The sequence below is a fragment of the Haemaphysalis longicornis genome, unplaced genomic scaffold (assembly GCF_048455015.1).
Source record: "Haemaphysalis longicornis isolate Haplotype H1 unplaced genomic scaffold, Haemaphysalis longicornis Haplotype H1 scaffold_1, whole genome shotgun sequence".
In the NCBI taxonomy this organism is placed as follows: Eukaryota; Metazoa; Arthropoda; class Arachnida; order Ixodida; family Ixodidae; genus Haemaphysalis; species Haemaphysalis longicornis.
Genome location: NW_027526203.1, coordinates 192,484,474 through 192,505,881, shown reverse-complemented (window position 1 = coordinate 192,505,881; position 21,408 = coordinate 192,484,474). Strand labels below are relative to the sequence as shown.

At 46.7% G+C, this 21,408-nt stretch overlaps 2 protein-coding genes across 5 annotated transcripts in view; one reads left to right on the top strand and one right to left on the bottom strand.

Annotated features, from left to right (window-relative positions):
• Positions 1–21,408, bottom strand: part of LOC144140443 (uncharacterized) — a 253,062-nt gene that overhangs the window by 195,982 nt on the left and 35,672 nt on the right. The window lies entirely within an intron of this gene.
• LOC144140374 (uncharacterized) lies at positions 1,251–18,677 on the top strand. The gene is made up of 5 exons (XM_077672297.1): positions 1,251–1,583; positions 2,662–2,954; positions 10,444–10,629; positions 11,802–12,632; positions 13,613–18,677. Exons 1-5 carry the CDS (start codon positions 1,379–1,381, stop codon positions 13,994–13,996), a joined length of 1,899 nt encoding a protein of 632 aa, XP_077528423.1. The 5' UTR covers positions 1,251–1,378; the 3' UTR covers positions 13,997–18,677.

The following is a 21,408-nucleotide window of genomic DNA, read 5'->3' as shown; positions in this document are numbered from 1 at the left end:
TTAAATTGTCAGTAAGCCAAGAGATTTTGTAAAAATTGTTCGATATTTTAAAGGAGTAGACACTATTTTACGAGTCCGTCTTAACCCATAAAACCATATTTAATTAGTTAAGACGTGTTGCCACTGATGATCTACAGCTTCATTCATGGTATCAGTTTCTGCTTTGGCCGCTAAAAGCCCAGGAGCAGGATGCTGGGTGCTGTCGGGCACACCTAACTTCTTTGCGTCTTTGTCACTATTTTGATGCCTTGTCGTGTGCTTCAAAGGAATGAAGAGGCCACCTTTTGAGACCAGCTATACCTGTTTCCCCTTTATTTCAATTAAAAACTAGTCTCTGAATTGAGGCACTCTGAAACTGCCCAAAGGTGGGGGTGGTAAGGCTGAAGGGACCAAAAGATGCCACAAGCCCCCCTGAAATGTTGACTGTGTGGCTATTTTTGCAGTGAATGTGCTTGTTGGTTTCCTTCTTGACTAATATACATGCTGCTGAGAGGGAAAGGGGCAGACCGCTTTGAGTCTGACAAGCTGGAAGTTTTTTGCAAAATGCCTCTCTAAGCTAGTTTTATGTCACAGAACAGCTGGCCCAAGCTGTTTTCTGGCTGCTCAAAGCTGAGGCAATGATACTGCTTTAAATTGTTCCAAGCAACTTCTATGCCCATCACCGCAGGAAGGCATCTTGACATCTTCATAAAGTGCACCGCATTAATTTTTAGAAGTCATACTGCAGTGTCAGTACTGTACTGCTTTAATTTGTAGTGGTGCATCATCATCTGCTTGCAGCGCCACTATCCTCATCATGAACAGGACTGTGCTCCAGGGCCGGTCGCATGTCTACGCCGCTATCTAAGTTCCGGCCGGGCCTTACGCACCTGAATAAATGTAGGAGAGCCACACAGCGTAACCGAGTCCATGGCTCCCTTTCCTACAACACCGTTTCAAGCACAGGGGCACGCAGCTCAGAAATGACCCAGACACTCAAGGAACACACGCTACCAAAAGCTTTTCACTGGTGCAGTGGAGGCATGATTTGCCCCACATGCCTCCTCAGTTACACATGCTGCTGTAATCTTTTCTTCATTTTTTTCTTTTCAGGATGGTGCTCCATAAAACATGGCGGTGTAAACAGAACGCACGAAAGAAGCCATCTGGCAGCAGTGGTGCCTCTTGCCCGGCTAAGATAGATATAAAAATAAAAAAAACGAACAGGCACACAAAAAAGAACGATCCTTTCTTGAGAAGGCCGAGCCCCCTGCCTGCAGTGATTAGGCTGTGGCACCAAGAGGGCCACAGCCATAGCACCACATCTGCCGATGCCCTGCGGCGTCTGGGTCCCGCCACCACGACCAAGGAGACATTCCTGGGGTATTTCAATGACGCCATGTCCCCTGCGGAAGCCATCCGGCTCCACGAGAGCAAGCTCCTTGTGCAAGAGGGAGGCTTCACCCTGCTGGCCAATGCTGCTCTGAACCCCCTGCCAGCCGCAGTCTACTACTGGCACAGACTCTGGCGGCAGGAGAATTTTGGCAAGCAGGTGGACCCCCTGGACAAGCTGGCAGAGAAGATGCCAACATACGAAGAGCAAGGTGAGCATGTTGTGTTAACTTGTGCCACAGCTACGGAATGTGGCACTGGAGGAAAAAAAAAGAAGTTTTGTTCAACTCTGCTCAGCATAGCACATGTAGTTCCTGCTCGTGTTAACGGCAGCCATAGGCAGGCTGTGAGAATGCTCCCAAGGAGATTAGAGAACTTCGTTGCAAATGCAACATGGTATGTTACCACTATATTGTTTGTCAATGTGTTGAATCATAACCTGTTCGCTAATGTGCGCATAATTTGAACCGCCATTGCATTACTGCCTCCAGCATAACAAATGACTGAGGGGGAGAGATACAAACATGCACTTTCTTTATATGAAATAGCTGTACATACTAAGAAATAGCTCTACATACTAATCACATCGACAAAAATGATGCGGGAGAGTACTAACTGTCCCTATGCAACCCTGTCTGCTCCATAGCATTGGCAAAGGGTACACCAGGTCCCTCTAGGCCGATTCCAATTGCTGCATGGTCTAGCATGGTTTCTCAAAGTGGGTTCCGCAGGCTCCTCCTCAGGGTTCTGTGAGCCACCGATAAATTTTTCCTCGTTCCACGCTCGCCAAGTAACTTATATGGCGAACCCGAGGTGCAGTTGATCTAAGCAACCTCCATTACTCATGCCCAATTGTCAGTAAGCGCATCTCGGTGCATAACACAAATGTGCGAGCTGCGCAATTAATACCGCCAGCAGCTTGTAGGCAGCCAGACTCCGAAAGCGGGCCGCGTGGTTAAACTATTGCACTTGAATCTTGGCCTTATATTACCCCGATGCGGATTTCTCCTGTTTGGAGATAGGTGCAGCAAGCTTATGTGGTCGTGTAAAGTCAACATTCAAGAGCAATAAATTGGCGAGGGGGAGGGGGGGTGTTCCTTGGCACTTAGTGGAGCTTTGCAGGGTTCCCTGGGACCAACATGCCTGAGAACCCCTAGTCTACTGTATCTGTAGCAGGACTCCTTGGCAAGGGATTCATGCTTTTGGTGACTCCTATAACTGAATAAATCTTATTATTTAAAACTGCACGGTGTTATTACCTGCTCGTCATCTACTCTTATCTTTATGCAGGGATTGATGTCCGGCTGAACCGCACCAAGGATGGCGCCTCCTGGGCAGTCCTTGTTGCCACGCCAATTATGAGGCGGGCCCAGCAACTCCACGCAGCACGCGAACTGATTTTTGTTGACTCGACGTCATCCTGTGATGCGACACATGCCACAGTCACAGTTCTGCTGGCTGCAACGAGTGCTGGGGCAGTCCCCATAGCTGTCTTGCTCCACAACGCCCAGACAGCCGAGGCGTACGCCACAGCATTCGCACTCCTCAAGGAGGCCTACCCACTGTGCTTCGGCGGACTCAGCGTAAGTGACATGCACGTGTGGTGCTTTCACTGACAATGTCTTGTCATTTTCTTTTTGAAAGGCTTGTCAAATCTATGTCACAAGTCAATAAGCATGTGTTGCTGAACCTAATGGAAAGATTATAAAAACAATGCACAGGGAAAAGGACCAGTACAATCATGAGGGCATGGTGCAAAATTCTTTTCTTATTTTTTGAGCTTTCAACCAAAGCAGACATTTACTGCCAAGTTTGGTCAAAGGGCAACATTATTGGTCAGCCATTTTCTTCAAGTGCAAAAGACGATAAATTGAAATTGTTATTAAGGGAAAGAACCACCTGGAGGGACAGAAGTACATGTAATTTAAGTATGTGTCTTGACTTTGATATCTTGACACTGGAGGGTGCATAATTCTAACTTGACCAGGTGGCACGTGCTGGTAGGTCCAATTTTCTGCACAATATAGCAGTGACTCGCAAAGAAAAGCCAGTGCCAACATCTGTAATAAATAGGCGTCTGCCCTTATGTCTCCACTCGGGCACGACATGCAGCTTGACAGGCAAACACTAAGAAAACATGGACATGTAGGAGCACCACCTCACAACGGCTAGACAAACCCTGCGAATTGTTTCTTATAGTTTCCACGAAGTGGCGCTGCCAATCGGGTGACTGCCCAAGCCGGGAGCACATGCAAAATGTAGGAACAGGAGAGAGCAACAGGGATGTGGCTCTTTCGCCATTTTCGGCTTACACACGACAGGGAATGTTGGCCTGAGAGCATTCATATTTTTGCCGTCAAGAGCAGTGCCATGGTTACCAATGGTGCCACTTTCTGTAGCAGAGGTGGTGCTGAAATCGAGTGCATATTCTGACATGCCTGCATGCATGAAGCAGCGATGACTGCTTGATGCGCCCCAATTTGCAAAGATGTTCCTCACAGTAGTCTAGAAAGAGACTTGTTTTTTATTGCGCCATTTTGCCACAGGGCATGAAAGTAACGGAAGGTTAAAAAAAATTGGAAAGAAACTGGAGGCAAGTGGCTTTATGCACCACAGAATGCTGTATAGGCCAGTCGCAGCAAGATAGTCCTACAGCAGCTTGTAAAGCTGACCATGCGTCCACTAATGAATATCGGGTGGACGGCCTGGGCGATTTCCTAGGGCTACCAAGTGCTGGGTTCGGGCTGATTGGAGTCCTGGGCATGTCCCCAGGGGGTGGTCCAATGTCGCTTCCGCAGCAGAAGTAGGGCGGTAGGGGCAAGTTGAATTAGTCACCACAAGGCTAGAAGTCCACGTTGCATGAACACCCAAGCAAATTCTCCAGAGCGTGACCACCTCACGGTGGGTTCAACCGCCAGGAAAGTCAGCCCCATGCAGAGGAAGACGGCCACGCGTGGAGTGCTGAAGAGAGGCTGTTTTAAAGGGACAGACAACCAATTTTTGTAGAGTATATATTCCCTATCCCAAATGAAAGTGCATCACTTAAAGCACCTTAACGATAAACGGCTTTGCCGATAACGCCCTAGAACTTTTCAAATCGGAATTTTTTAGATCTACGAACCGTATGTGTCCTCCCAAAAATAATGCTGGCAACCATGACACACAGTAGCGTGGCAACATACTTTTGTCTGTATGCCAGATGAAAAGCGATATTTAAAAATTCGTCCCCAGTTAAAGAAAAGTGTGAATCGCAGGCTTCCTTATTCCTTTATGTGCTTTTTTTAATTCACCAGTCTATTTTGCACGAAGGTGCCGTCTGCTGGGATGGACAATAGGTAGAATCTGGCTTCACGTTGTGGGGGTCAGAAGTTCGCTTCTCCCCAGGCTTGTCTTTTCTTTTTTTCTTCCGTTGGATTATTTGAAAACTGAAATTGAATACTTTGGCAGAAGAAAGTCCCTGACTCAGGCAGAATCATCAAAGCTTCTTCACTGGGTCTGTTTACTGAACGCTGCCATTGATTCTGAGCATGGATGCTCAGTTATCCACACTGAGAGGAACCCAGCGGCGGCGGGTAGCGTGTCTCAAAGATTTACAAAATAGTGTTTAAAAATACATATACAATTTTAACTATTACAAATACTTGTGTGAAAAGGTTTTCAATAAGTGAATAAACGTTTCAGCAGTTACAGTAGCAGCTAGGTTTTCAGGTCACGTGACGGGGACACATATTGTAGTGTCAAGTTTCGAGAACCGCCACCCTTCCGATTTCAGGAAGTTTGCTGCCAAATTAAAATTATTTCCGCCAATTTGTTTAGAAATTTCTTGTGGTTACCGGGCTATATCAAATGCTGGCTTTTATATGAGCTAGAGAGCATATGCACGACAAAAATCGGTTGTCCGCCCTTTAAGTAGAAGAGCATCCTGCAGTGACAGCTGCAGAAGCGGGAGCGGGTCCGTAGCTTACGGATTATGAGCAGCCAAGTTGGCCTCCAAGTGGGCAGGTGTGCTGCAACATGTCCAGAGGATGCAAACAGGGCACGGGAACGATTTCAGCATCCGGTGCACGTCGAATGTAATGCTCAATGTGCTGTGTACATGCCGCATCTCTCGAGTAGCCTGTGTTGAGTCTGTGTAGATGATCAGGCAAGACGGTGGGGCAACACAAAGACAAGGGCCTAGGGCTGAGCTCTCCTAAAACAAATGGAAGAGGTGCCTCCGTAACATAAGTGCATGTCTGGTTTACAGATGGCATAGCACGGCAAACTAGGCTCGTGTGGATGATACCATTGCCTTCACATGGGCCTAGAGGCCACGGTGTGTCAATAGGGAGGGGTGGGTAGGTCTGATGCACTGGGCAAATACTTTTTATATGCCAGAAAGGCCGGTTGTGAGGGAGTACCGTAGAACCCCGCTGTTACATTCCTCACTGTTGCATTTTCCTGGCTGTTACGTTGTGTGCCATCAGTCCCGGCATAGCTCCCATAGGATATAACATATTGCGAACCCCGCTGTAACGTCGCAACTGTGGGCCTGTTACCGTATAATGCGTCGCAACCTGACACTCCAAAGCGGCTTGGGCACCGCCATTTTGGCTTTTGATGAGTCTTGGCCAGGATTTGTTACTAAACAACCTACAAGAAGCTGCAAGCGAGTTGGAGAGGCCGTCACTAGATGGCCATCTGTCGAAAGTGCTATTATGATCATCACTGAGCTTACAACAGAAGTTTTACTTCGGAACGCCGGAAGTGCGTGATGTTAGCGCCGCCACACTGTTGTAATGGTGCCGTGCAGCGTTTTTAGATTGGGTCAGTTGGCAAAGAGCATGGCCTTCCAGTATCGCGGCACGGGCCGATGCTGCTGCCGGTGCGGTACCGTTGAGATCGGTCTCGATGCATCGTCTGCTGCTCCTTCCTTGCCACTCTCGGCACTTTCTACACCACCCATACCGTCACTTGTGCCAGTCCTTCTACACCGCCTTTCTGCAAACTGCACTTTCTACACCACCCATTCAGGCGGTCGGAACGGCTAGCACGTGGTACGGGGATTTCACGACGCTCGATTTTGTTGTCGACCTTCATGAGTAAGGTGACGACGAGCGAGTAGTACAGTGATTTTGCGACGACTATCATGACTTGACGCCCGTCTTAATTGCTCTTGGCAACACTGAATGTGCACATGAAAAATGCAAAAAAACACCCCTACATTTGGCGGAACGGGCAGAAATGAAGTGGGCAACAATGGAGTTCCAGATAGGGGGTCATTTAAAGGAGTACTGGCACGAAATTTCAAAGCTGAGATAACTATGTAGAATGCTTCCTTTTTATCAGGAGATATCTCCCAGCAAGTTTCAATAGCAACCGTTCAGTAAAGCATATTTAAAATCCATTTTAATCTTCGCCCGCACGAGAAAGCCCAGAGCGGACCGACATGACATCATCTGCTACTTGCCCCAAACTGCCGACGTTGGGGCTCCCGTGACGAAGCCGACGCACTGGCTGTGGTTGGCGCACGCTGCTCGGGCGTGTGTACACGTCATGATTTTGGGACTGACGTCATGCTGCCCGGGCCTGTGGGGACGGTGAAGACCTCGGCCGGTCTGAGTGCGCGCACACTACCAGAGCGGCAGTGATACGGCAAGAATGGTGACGTCACGTGATACCTCCTGTCATGGCGGCCGCTCGGCGTTCGTTTTGTCGAAACCGAAACTGACACGAATAAACGATGCCGTAAATGAATGTTTACGCTGCGCTCGACCGTCTAATCTGTCATTCTATGATTAGTGGGCTGGTAGGCATGCATAGCAGCGAAAAAAACAACACAACAAAATTTCGTATCAGTACTCCTTTAATGACGCCAGTAAGACGCCGACCCATTTTCGTGGCTTTCCTCACTCTTTCGTTTTCCCAGCTGTTACGTTTTCTTTTCCCGGTCCGGTGGAAAACGTAGTAATGGGGTTCTACTGTATTATGGTCAGGCTGAGGGCTCTATGTGGACAACCTAAGGTCACCAACTGCTGTTGTTTCAATACGCATGAACATTATGAACTAGGGCCTAACACTGAAAAGAGAGCTTTTGGCATTCTTTGAGGTGGAAAGCATCACGCAAAAATTGTGAGGAAGAAGTGGAAAGAAAGGAGTTCGCTTGATCGCTAGCTTTAACAGAAAGGGTGAATGAGGTGAAAATGCCCTTAATATCATTTGGAAGGTGACAGCTGCAGCAAAAAAAGTGCCTAAACTAATTGGTGCGCCAACGAGCACCGACAACGAATGCTAGCACAGTATGATAAAACAACGTACAACTACGCTGACGAAAGCTATTTGGCATCAGCTGAAAGGCCCTTGGCAAATGGTTCAGCCACCACCTAATACCGGACAGGCATCCCAATGTGCCGTCGGCACAACAGTCAAGCTTCTATAGGTTCAAAGGCAACAAAAAGCTCCTGCAACTGAATGAGGACACCTGCACTATTCAGACCTTCCCAAGTAGACATTATACCGGGTCATGCTGCCAGTATCCAGTATTTTACAATTCCAACTCATTGACTGCACCAACTGTTGTTGCCCACAAGGTGTCCCAATGGACGGACTAAACACTTTGCTGCACAGATTGCAGCAAGGCTTAATGAAGGCACATGGCTAAGGCACAAGGCTGCTGCGTAACCGGGATTGCACTTGCATTGAACCAAACATTAAATACAAGGCACAGTGTTCACACTGGCTTACCTGGCTGTTCTAATAACCCCACAGGCATCATAGGCTGTAGGGGAACAATGTATGCGCATTCAGAAGGCAGTGTTGAAGATCACAAAGCAAAGACAGAGATTTTCATCCTTAAGTCACGTAGTGTGGGCTCCACTATCCTAGCAGAAGGCTTCCCTCTTTAGTTGGCTGTACATGCTAGAGCAATCAAAGCAGCATTAGTGTGAAGAAACAAACACATGGCAGCATGGAAGCAACCGTTATCGAACGAAGGCAGCAGTTCCTTAGTCTCTTGAGCACTATCCGTGCTTTGCTCCTGTGTAAATGATGTCGCCATGAGTACTTAATCTTTTTTGAACTCACAAGCTAGAAATAACAGCGCTTTATCTTCTAAATACCAAACCCAGTCCACCAGCATTATTTCTTATCAAGAACACCCAACATAAGCTCAGCGTCCTCCTTTGGGCAGTATTTACACGTCTCAAACACGTCTATGGGCAGATATTGCGTGGCACCCTACCTTGGACTTCACTAAAAGAAAGCCTGGAAGCTTGGGTTATTCATGAATGCACTAATAACTCTACAAATAACCCACGCATGAATGCTTGGGTTATTCGTAGTAACAATGTGTCTCATTAGCGGCATGTTTGTCTGCTAGGTGATGAGGAAATTGCTTTTGAACTACTTGTTCTGAACAACACAATTACCCTTTTCGACCACTTGTTCTGAATAACGTTTTTGCATTTGTCGTAATAAAGTCTAGCGATGGAGCACTTGAGGGCTGCTAAACTGATGCCAGGCACGACCATAACTGAGATGATAACGTCACCTTAGGGAAAGAAATCAAGCACTACGTAATCACACCTCGCCACTGCTCTGCGTGCACTACAGCGATACTGCGGCAGGGTTATTACAAGCGTGCCACAGTATACCGTGGAGATTATCTTGACAAAATATAGTTCACAAGTTCATAATTAGTCCTTACCGACCGTCTGTCGCCGGCGTTCGCCGTGATATAATTGCCTGTGTGACCGTCCGTAAGGGCGCCGCCATCTTGGAACGCTTGACCTGGCTTGGCTGAAGCTCGTCTAGCGCACTGCGTTCCCACAACACGTTCACAGAAAATTTCTTTACATGTCTTTGCACGTGACGCCGGTTGTTTCCCCTAAAATAAACTTACATGGTTATTTTTGAATTAATTAAAAAACTGCCGTCGCAGGAGTTCTATTCGCAATGGCGGCGCCATCTATCCAGTGCTAGACCAAACAGTGCTGGTTACGTGTTTTGTTTTCGTGTGGATAGGTGGCGCCGCTTCCAGATGCGCGCACAGATTTATATGCTTAGCTTTTTTTTTTATTACTGTGTTGTCTTGCAGAAGATATCAGCTCAAACGTTGCCGTTTTGTCTGAAAAATGCTTTCATATTTGAACGAGCCGACAACCCCCGAGGTGGGGGGAAGGAGGTTGAACGTCGGTCTGATTTCTGGAAGAACAAAGAAACTAATGGAAAACTAACCTCCATTCTACAAATTCCTGTGATTTATCCTTTGGTCACAGGGCGTTGTGGGAAGGGTAGAGGTGAAGGGCAGGAGATTGGAAAGGGGAAGTGAAGAGTAGGATAGGGAGTGGAGATGAGGAAGGGAAGTGGGAGGAGCAGGATGAAGTGGGAATAGGAGGGAAGGGAATAGGAGGGAAGGGGGGGGGGCTTATTTGTTCGACAGGCAAGACTGAAATGCTGAGATACATGGCCAGTTTTTCTAATAACCTTTTGAGCTTGCAATTTTGGGAAATACGTTCGTGTACTGCAGCCTGACTGGCACCTCAGTAGCTGATATATTAATCTGTACTAAAACGTAAATGTTTGTAACTCTCCATGAGTTCTGTAAATGAATGGTGGTTTTCGAAAAGCTAATGGGAGCAGCACACTCTCCTGCTGTTTGGCACACAACTGCCTTTTGGACAAATTACCATAAAAATTTTAAGGAACATAACAAAAACCTATTTAGAGCAAATGAAATTGACCTATGAAGGGAGCTTGAATTGGATTTTCATAAGCACATCATCACCAGCCTATCTACGCCCACTGCAGGGATAAAGGCCTCTCCCATTATTCTCCAATTACCTCGGTCTTGTGCCAACTGTGACCAATTTATCCCCGCAAACTTCTTGATCTCATCTGCCCATCTAACTTTCTGCCGCCCCCTGCAGCGCTTCCCTTCTCATAAGCACAGGCACACCTTAAATGATACGCGCACCACAAATGTTACGCTTGATTTTAAAATTTTACGCTTCGACAGCTGCACACGTAATCATGTGCATACAGTACATCACTTCATTTATATTATCATTGCTATTTTTGTTGCCCCATTTATAGGCCCCTGGAGCATTCATGACAGACAATTCTGCTGCTGAAAAAGCAGCTCTGAGGACCACCTGGCCCGAAGGAAGGCAGCTTCTGTGCCATTTTCATGTGGCACAGGCAGAATGGCGGTGGTTGACGGCTGCTCGAAACAATGTTGAGAAAGACCAAAGGAGAGCTTTGATGACGAAATTTCAGCAGGTTCGTGTTTCCCATGTATTTTCGTGGCAGTACCAATGCATGAGTGGCAATGACATGGCCATGTTATGGTCTTCCAGGTAACTAGGCACATTTATACAAATGATGAAAGCAGTGTACATTTTCATTGTACTACGGACTGGCTGTTAACATGCTGCTAAAATTTAGTCCGGGCAAGAACACTGATTTGATTACACTTTATGCATTTAAAATGACAAATTTTAAGTTTTTAAATTTACTTTGTAGATGTTAATGTTTGCATGTTTTTATGTATAAATGTTTATATTTGAAAGGACCTGAAAAAAGCTATAATGAGTATGCAGACGTTACACAAGAAAGAAGTCTGGCAGGAAATGAACATGGAACCATTGCCGTTGAACCTAGCCAAATTCATGAGAGTAGTATCAGCGTAACGGTTTAGATACAGGTCTTTGGCTTGCCTCAAAGGTTGAGTGCGAAACTTAGTTTTATGATTAGTAATCTTTCGCCCACTTGAGCCTACATGAACTCTCAATGTCCTAATGACACTACAGGCAATGGTTTTTAACATTTCGATTCAGAAAGCATAGCATTTTTATCAAATTACCTCACAATGTAGGCGTAGATTTTATGGCGTCCACACATGCAGGAAAAAATGCAATGTGGAAAAAACCAGTTTATAAGGACAAAGCTTTTTGCGAAAGCAAACATATATCACCACTTGCACCAAACCACAAATTCCTGCCTGGAAAGTTAGGGTTAAATAGGTCAGAACAAACGCAAATATGTATCACCAAAGCAAGTGCATATTGCCACTTGTGTCAAAGCTATGTGTATCTGTGAATGTATGATGTAGTGCATGATGTAATGTGCGCTTGATAAGGCAAACAAGCACGTGGGGTTGGAAAACAAACGCCCTGATGTGCATGCTATTAGCAGGCCTGACGTTCAAAATATGGCTTACAGTAGAAGCTTAGACATCCCGTCGCTTAGATTTGTGTATTATGAATAGATTAGTTATCAATAAGCACCATCTTCAAAATCAGTATGGTCAAGATAAAGGTGTGTGTGTGTGTGTGCAGTCAATGCTCAAGGAACGTGAAATCCCTAGAAAAGTTTCACCTAAATTCCGTTACGTCTGTGTGATGTGCTAGAATGCTTTGTGTTCTAATTTTTTATGCATTGACTTCTCTCAGATCATGTATGCCACCAGCGTGGAGGGCCTCAACAAAGCCATCGAGGGCCTTCGGGGCAGCAGCCACGAGGGCTACAAGGCGCGTGTCGAGGCCTTCTTGCAGCAGCAGCAGGGGGAGTGGTTGTTGCTGTGCCGTGCAGACCTAACTACACGAGGCCACAACACCAACAACTTTGCAGAAGCCTCCATCAGGATTCTGAAAGACATCGTGTTGTCGCGGACGAAGGCGTTCAATGCTGTGGCACTTGTGGAGTCGGTTGGCCAAGTGATGGAGGAGTACTTCAAGAGCCGCATCCTGAAGCACGCCAACAACCGGGTCTCCACGCACCACCTGCTCTACCACAGCCTGCTGAAGAGGATGCCTGAAGAGGCTGCAGCGGACATTCGAGTGCTCGGAGACGGCTGCTTCTCCGTACCCAGCTCCAGTGGCAACGGCGAGTGGTACGAGGTGTGGGGCCACACAGGCCTGTGCACGTGCCCAGCTGGCAACTCAGGGGCATTCTGCAAGCACCAGGCCCTGGTGCACAAGCACTATGGAGGGCTTTTCCCGAATTGCCCTGCACTGACGGCCGAGGACAGACATGAGCTGGGGTGGCTTGCACTTGGCAGTGAGTGCCCGAGCATTGACTATTTCATGGCATCGGGTGACGAAGTGACGCCAAGCCAACGTGCTTCCTTGCCGAGGTGTCAGAATGGTGAGCCCGTGGCCTGTAGCAGCCAGGACTTTCCGCCAGAACCGGCGGCCAGTCCGTGTCAGGAGGAGCAACCGGAACAGGATGCCTTGTGTGATGCGCTGCCATCCACATCAGGTTCGCAGCAGCAAGACAGGAAGGTATGTGCGCCATTCCACAAACCAGTCTCATTTCACTAGGCATATTAAATTGTCCACGCAATAAATAGCCTAAATGAATACACCAAAAAGGTAACTGCCACAAAATTTCCTAGCTCGAAAAACGCACTGAAGCGCAACAAAAGAACACAAACAAGACAAGCACTATCCCATATGTGCTGTTATGCTCTCAAGTATTTTCTATCAGTTATCAGGAAACCTTTGTCCAATGTTGCGCTAGGTTGTGATACCACCCACGCACTCCTTGGTCTTTTTTTCGCGCTGTGTTGCTAATGGATTACCAACTAGCCGGAACCCTTGCGCTTTTATTTATATTGAACACCATTCTGCTGAATTTGCCCCAAGTTCTTTTCATTTGCATGCAAATGTGAAACAAGTATGAATGAATTGCTAGGCAAACTGCAGCTTTCAAACCACTTGTTAATCTTTGAACGCACGTGCGTGCAGCTCTGGGCAGAATGTACATTTGTGAAAGGCTGTTGTGCAGTGTCATACTTTCAGAGCACAGTCAATAAAAATATGATGCAATGTAATAAATTTTTCTGCAGTCAAAAGCCACTGGCGCTATGCATTTATTGCATACCAGCCCAAAAACTAGATGGGACAACGAAAAAGAAGTCAAGAAGCCTGCTAAGTTGTATTGTGTCTTTGTGGTCCCGTCAAATCTTCCGGTGTTATGGAATGAAGGGTCCACTACTCGCATACCGATACCCCATTCCTCAATACAATGAATACGTATAGCAAGTGTCTATTAAATCCGAACACTATTGACGTGTGCTCTGATAGCATTTTTTGTACTGTAGCAAAATATTTATTTCTCCGATAAAATTAGTGTCCTGGTTATAAATTGCTGTCTTTGGAAGCAAGTATTGCTTTAAAACCCATCTAATTTTACTCAAGATCAGGTAATCCTCTCCCTTTTGCCTCTTTTGTGAAAGTTTCTTATGAAACTGTTTGTGCAGGATGCAGATGACAACCTGGAAGCCCTCATTGCCGAGATGAGAAAAATTCATGAGGCTGAATGGCACAAAGACTCGTACAGAAAGCACCTGACAAGTGCAGGCATGCGCTTGCAAAGATTGTGTAAGCAGCAGCGTGGTGTAGGGGCCATCATGGCGATGAATTCGGCACTTGGCCTCGAATTGAGGCGTGGCCGTACTATAAAAGTGCAGCCCACAGCCCTGTCGAGGCGCCGTCCAGGGCTTACCAAGGGGTCCAAGAGAGTGCCGGCTGGGCGACCACCAAACAATGCAGCATTGAAGGCAGCCCGAAAGCGCCCTCATGTTCTTTGCCGCAGTGTTGGCGCAAATGTTCCCCATGCGAAGATGCACGGCCAGGGACATTAACTGTTTCCTTACTTCGTCTCCTCTCTGAAAACACAAGCCCCTTGACCACGCCTTCTCACCCCCCAGCGTTTTTCTGTTGTTTGTTTTGAGGTACTACTTCCTGTTTGTTGTTTGTTTGCGGGTGTGTGGTGCCGTGTTTTTTCGTTTTGCTGTGACAGTGCTTCAGTGCAGCGGGCAGACAGTCACGTAGACGTAGCCCTGTGTGAAGTCCCCCTTCCCAGATTTTTTCTGTTGTTCATTCTGGGGCGTGCGGTGCCGTGTTTTTTTGTTTTGCTGTGAAGTGCTTCAGTGCAGCGGGCAGACAGTCACGTAGACGTAGCCCTGTGTGAAGTCCCCTTCCCAGATTTTTTCTGTTGTTCATTCTGGGGCGTGCGGTGCCGTGTTTTTTCATTTTGCTGTGAAGTGCTGCTTCAGTGCAGCAGGCAGACAGTCACGTAGACGTAGCCTTGTGTGAAGTTCTCCTCCCCAACTTCTTTCTGTTGTTCATTCTGGGGCGTGCGGTGCCGTGTTTTTTCATTTTGCTGTGAAGTGCTGCTTCAGTGCAGCAGGCAGACAGTCACGTAGACGTAGCCTTGTGTGAAGTTCTCCTCCCCAACTTCTTTCTGTTGTTCATTCTGGGGCGTGCGGTGCCGTGTTTTTTTTGTTTTGCTGTGAAGTGCTTCAGTGCAGCGGGCAGACAGTCACGTAGACGTAGCCCTGTGTGAAGTCCCCTTCCCAGATTTTTTCTGTTGTTCATTCTGGGGTGTGCGGTGCCGTGTTTTTTCATTTTGCTGTGAAGTGCTGCTTCAGTGCAGCAGGCAGACAGTCACGTAGACGTAGCCTTGTGTGAAGTTCTCCTCCCCAACGTCTTTCTGTTGTTCATTCTGGGGCGTGCGGTGCCGTGTTTTTTTGTTTTGCTGTGAAGTGCTTCAGTGCAGCGGGCAGACAGTCACGTAGACGTAGCCCTGTGTGAAGTCCCCTTCCCAGATTTTTTCTGTTGTTCATTCTGGGGCGTGCGGTGCTGTGTGTTTTTGTTTTGCTGTGGAGTGTTTCAGTGCAGTGGGCAGACAGTCACGTGGATGTATCCCTGAAAGTCAACCCCCTCCTTGTCTTTTTTTCATAGTTGAAGGGAAGATTTATTCTTGGACTGAGAGGGACTAGTCCCAAAACGTTACGATGGCCAAGAGTTGGTGTCCTTTTGTTGTAGGAGTGCGGATAGTGGCTCTTCTGTTGTGCATGGCCATTCATGGCGAATGCCCGACGCTGGTTATGTCTGTCAATTGTTTAAGTGGACATGGTGTTGGTGACAGTCTTTCTTGCAGTTGCCCACAAGAAAAAAAAAGCCATCCTCTAGCAACATGGCAGATGAGATGATAAAAGGGTCTATTTAAGGCTTCAGGTGATGGAAATAGACGTCATGGATGTTTTGGTGCTGGAGAGGTGGAGTAAAAGCCGAACCACATATTTGCGGGATATGTACATTTGACGACGCGGTAGAGGCCATGGTAATGCGAAAGCAGTTTACTGCTCAAGGCAGGAGAACTTGGTGGCAACCACAGCCTGATGAGTGAGCTTGGTAAATAGGTAAAATGAGGCGTGCTGCCATCGTGGTGTGGCTTCTGACACTCTTGATCTTGCTATCTTTGTTAATGATCAGGCCAGTTGATGAAATTGTCCTGAGTGCTTAGCAACATCAACAATAAGCGTTCACTTTGAGTGATCAGGGCAATGGTGTGCGGGGGCTTGCGTTTACACGAAGAAAAAAATGGAGATAGGCTGGTTGTAGCATGTGTGGCAGTGTCAGGATGGTATGCATTGGTGCTGTAAATGGTACAACAAGCTTTGAAGAGAGCCTTGATAACTTTGAATGAAAAAACCCATTTTAGGTTACTAGGCTTTTTACGGGATGCTCTTTGTTGCACAGTTAATTGCCACGGAACAAAGGAGGCAGCTTTGCGCACAGTAGCAGCAGGCAGTCTCTGCATACCACATCAAGTAGTTGACAGCACACTGAAAATAGTAAAGGCTGCATAAGGCCAGTTCCGTCAAGGAGTAGAGATTTTTTGGCATCGGCATGGAACACAGAATGAACGTATTGACAAATTGAAATGTACGTGCCTCACCAGTAGAACTGCAAGTGTTGATATATTTTGTATGCCCCAGCATGGGCACAGTGCAGTTGTGAGTCTAGATGCCACGGAATTAGACAAGCCATTTGCTGCCTTTGGTTCAATGCTTGTACTGGAGCAGCATTTCATCATGAATGGCAAAGTGTGATGATTTCTGGCATAGTGTCTAAGGTGCACCATATGCAAATAAGCCACACAGGAAGCTCAAGATGGAGGAAATCCATGAATCTTTCTTTTGCTCTGATAACATTTAGTATACAGTAATCCCTTAATAACACAATCTCAGCTATCTCGAAATATTGGTTAAGTCGAAACTTTTTCTCATCATAGGCGCTATGTATTTGCACCCCTTTATCTCAAAAATTTTTTTTACAAGACCATGGATATCTCAAAATGTTGGCAGAGAGGACATGCAGCAAAGCCCACTACAGGCAGCTGATAAGGTCTCTGTTCGAACGCTTAGTTCCCCACTATGTGCCAAACAGTCGGGAATGGCGAATTCACAAGGAGGACGAGTTGTAGGAGGCCGATGTCCCCATGACCGGAATGCTGACAAATGCCTACATCGTTGACGTAGCTGTGGCCAATGCAGCTTATCGTATGGATGATAAGGAGCCTCGAGAAGTGCCTATTATGGCACAAACAAAAAACATGCTGCACCTGCTTCGCATCAAGGTAGAATGTAGCGGTGGCAACCTTTGATTTATGCGCTGCATCGAGCAGTTGAAGAACACCTTTCTAAGACCAGATGCGAAGGCGAAATGGGCGAGCATCACGCCATTCTTATGAAATCATAAAAATTTGTTTCCCTGCAAATTATTTTGCCTTTGTTAGCAGCACTAGCTCTTATATCAGTGACCTGGCCAGAAGTTTTCTGCATTTCGGTAACTCGAAACAAAATTTTCAGCGGATTTTATGACTTTCAGTTGACGAGTGATTACTGTATCTCGAGTGACGACATGTAGCAATCAGTGCTTGAGACTTCCTCATTGTCATGCAGCAGCAGAGAACGGTAAAGAGCGTCAGCATCATGGTGCCTACAGCCCGAGCAATAAATGGCTTGTATGTCGTAGTCCTGTAGTTCTCAAAGCCTAACTTGCTAGGCAATCAAATGGATCTTTTAGCGGGGACAGCCAGAAAAGCACATGGTGGTCCATAACTACTTTGACAGAGCAGCTGTAACGGTATGGGCAGCAATTCGCACTCAACCAACCATGACCAGGCGTTCCCTTGTCATCATTTTGATATTAACCAAGTGCAACTTGCATATGTGACTACATGCCCATTATATACTGCCTTTGCGTACAAAGAGAACTGCCCCCAAACCAACACCACTTGCACTGGAGTGAATTCCGGTTGGAGCACTATGGTTTAAATAGTGCAGGATTGGCAGGGATGAGAGGAGATGGCACAGTTTAGTAAATGCATCCTCACTAGCTGTTGACTACTTAGAGGGGCCGCTATCCTTGCTGAGGAGCTGGGTCAGAGACCCAATGAGATTCGTAGTTGATTACAGGGTGGGTGTCTTAAGTACGAGCAAATGTCAGTAAAGCTGCAAAAGGTAATCAACATTTTCTGCTTCTGGAATTCCATTACAACAGGCAATTTGGCAGGATCTGGTAAAACACCATATTTGGGGACAATGTGGTCAGCTTCTGGGCAGCAAAACAGCACTCTCTGAGATTTAGCTGGAGTCCTAAGGCCATCAGGCCTTTGTTTCATCAGTCTTTTGAGTGAGCTATTAAAGATATCTCACTGTTATTAAGCTAATAATAGCATAGGCTTCTCATTTCTCATTGTGGCTTCAGGCCATCCCTTAATAAAGATTCTTCGTTACTTACTCATTCAGCTAATGTTATGCTTCTCACATGATGTTATTAAGCCTTCTCATTTCCCACCAGCTCTACCACCATAAGCCGTCACTGTCGAAATGTCACCTGCTCACAGAAATATTCCTACGATCTGTGCAGATGTCTTGGTAGCTTCGTAGAACACTTAGCAGAAAACCATGACAATATCTAATTGTCACCGAGTACACGGAGTGCCAGGGGCACTTGGTGTAAATTGAATACAAGGGTGCTGATTAAAATGAGATCGCCTTCATTTGATATGTATGTGTACAGCAGCTAATGCCACAACGAGGGTGTTTATCCCATGTTGCAAATATTCCAGCTTTAGTCATAATGGAAGAGGAGGAAGGGCTTTAGTCCTGATTGGAGGGAGAACAAGAGGTTTATCACAATATCTTCACATAAATGAAATCATTCTAACTTGTTCACTAACTCTTCGAGAAAATGTGCACATTTCTGTTCCGTGTGCTAAATGAAGTTGTCTCTGGCAGCAGTGCACTTCAAAATTATTTCCCCTCTAGCAGCATATCTTTGCTTGCGGGTGGTTGTATTACACTGCAGTTTGCAGTAATACAACCACCCTGTAGTGTGGTTGTATTACTGCAAATAAATCCCTGTAGCATGGTGTTTGGTACACATTTGTTTACTTAACTGATGCGGTTTGTTCTCTGTGTACTGTATTTTATGTGGCTCTGGCACATGAATAAAGAAAGTGCAACATTGATGCCGTACCAGTTTCTGTTCCTATCGTCGCCTACCAGCTGCTGTACCCTCACATTTTGAACATGTTGTACTCAGCTGCCAGCAAATCAAAAGGTATGTAAACTAAGGCGTTAATAATAAACAAAGTTGAACTTCTTCAAAGCACCCTATACGGCAAAATAACGTGCCATTTTGAGGTGGAGAAAATGGCTGAGGCCGCCGATTACTTTTCAACAGAGCTCCTGGAGAATCTTTACACGCCGAAAATTGAAGCTATCTGCCACAGTTCGTCTTTTCAAGTCGTATATAAAAGTAGATCGTCCAGTATAAGAGCGAAGTTAGCTGCTGTAAAAATACCATTCCAAATTAATAGCTGTCAAGCCGTATAATTTAGCAAATTTGCTTGCTGACCTTACGAAAAAAAAAAAAAAGACGAATACGCAGCAGCAACAAAACAACAGGATGCGGTCAACGGAAGGGACCTGACCTCGTTGGGAGTTCCAAATTACAACCCGCCGCGGAGGCTCAGTGGCTAAGGCATTGCGCTGCTGAGCACGAGGTCGCGGGTTCGATTTCCGGCCGCGGAAATCGAACCCGCGGAAAAAAAACGCCCATATGTACGAGATTTCGGCGCAAAAGATCCCCAGGTGGTGAAAATTAATCCGGAGCCCTCCACTACGGCGCGCCTCATCGCCTGCGTTGCGTTGGGGCGTCAAACCCTACAGCCAAATCAAATCAGTTCCAAATTACAGCTCCTTGCTGCATTCGCACGTCCATTGGGGCACCAACAAAATAAAGGAAATTGTGTGCCGCACACCTGATGTACATACATAATGTGGAAATTTTATTTACGAAGTACGCCGACCCTTGGCCAGGAGAGTGCAGACATTGAAATGGTAATTATTAGTAACGTATGAACAAAAGTACAAGAAAGCCACTGAAGGGTCGCGAACGCGTCCGTGGTGCGGTAAAAACTCACTTTTCGGCGGTAAGGCTTCGCGCACTTGCTCCTTAGCATTCACAGGCCCGCTCACCGCTGGCATATAAAGATTATTATTATTATTATTTGCTCCTAGCATTGCCCACACACACTCGTTTCCTTGGCGCTTACCTTACCCAAGCGCCCCTCTGGATTTGAACTCTTTTACCACGGCAGCTGGATGAGAGGCGCACCAGCGGCCGTGCTTTTACCTTCCCAAGCGTGCCCAAAGCGCTTGTGGCCCGCTCAGTGGTTCGAACTTCGCACAGGCGCTGCGCCGGTTCCGCCCATCTAGGGTAGCTGGTAACGAGAGTGTTCTCCTCATCGTTGCTACGTGTGACGACATGGCGTCGCTCCTGCTCACCAGCCAATCCTGTGTCGGTATGGTTGCTATGCGCTGGGCTCCCTGCATTTTAGAAATAAGCAGCCCGGCCATGCCCTCACGCTCTTCATAGCTACACCCCCTACCACAGGTGGAAACCAACTTTGCAACGCAGCAGCCTGTTCATGCCACAGGGCATCCACAGGGCACCACCAGAGTTTGATCTTTTGTGCCTTTCTGCTGCGTCTGCTCTTCGCAAGCTTTTCTTTTCTCCATGGCTCTTCATTTGCTCCCTCCCATGGAGGAAAAAAAAGCTTAGGAGAGGCCGCCACCTATCCCCGCGCATTGGCAAAAGTGTGGAGGAAGTCACGTGTTTTCGGCGGCCATTGGAAGTCACGTTAGCAACGGCGTCCTAGCAACGGCCCGCCCGCCGTCCGCCAGTCATGGAGGAAAGGCAGCGCCTGCCTTGTCGTCCGATTGCGAAGATTGCTGCTTCGCTTTGCTGCGGTCTTGGGGAACTCGAAAAGGATACTGCGAGTTGCGACAGCTGCGCCGATGTGAATATGTCATTTAATTTCTACTTGCAAAAGCACCTTGTACCGCGTCAAGCTTTTGCTCCGGTCGCGATCACGGCTCGCCTATTGAAGTGCAGATATCGTGAACGCGCCGTCCCATCGTACGCGCGGACACCCGTCAGGTAGATTTTCGGGAAGTGATACCCGGTGTGCAGTACGTAGGCGACTTGCAACCGAACGATTCGCAACTCAATTTTTTGGTTATCGCCGCTGCATGTAGTTTGCTAGGCCGGCAATGCGCGGCAGTGGCTTTGCAATTGTTAAAAGGTAGATTCCCAGTTGATATAATTCCATCGTCCTATTACCTTAGTAGGTGTCCGTCTGTTGACTGGAAGAGTGCTGGATCTGGAATCTGGATCTTTTTGTGGTCTCGCTCTGGATTTCGCTTTTCAACGTTTCAGACTGCGAGGTTAGTGTATGAACGTTTTCAACTGATATCACCTGGAATTTATTGACACTGAGGCAAGTTGAAACTTGGCGAAAAAAAGTTTATTGACGCCACCCACCCTCTCCTTTTTTTTGCTCAATAAAACGTTTTGCCTCCTCCTCCTCCTCCTCCTTCGCAAAAAATTCTATCGAAGGCACGCGAACAACGGCAAAAACATTCCACAATATTTTAGCTTGAAATCTGCATGAAGTGCTGCTTACCTATATATATATATATATATATATATATATATATATATATATATATATATATATATATATATATATATATATATATATATATATATATATTTATATATATATATATATATATATTGTAAGGGAGATGAATGGTACAGGCGCTAGTGAACAAAACACGATAGTGCGCCAGACTCCGCAGCCGCGAAAGCAGCATCGACAGTGGCAACAAAAAAAAAAAAAACCACCGAC

Bases quoted from the DNA above. Each gene is read 5' to 3' on its own strand.
- LOC144140374 (XM_077672297.1), top strand. From the start codon at position 1,379: ATGTCCCCTGCGGAAGCCATCCGGCTCCACGAGAGCAAGCTCCTTGTG. The intron at 2,955-10,443 runs GTAAGTGACATG...CCCCATTTATAG, and splicing joins TGTGCTTCGGCGGACTCAGC to GCCCCTGGAGCATTCATGAC. The intron at 12,633-13,612 runs GTATGTGCGCCA...CTGTTTGTGCAG, and splicing joins CGCAGCAGCAAGACAGGAAG to GATGCAGATGACAACCTGGA.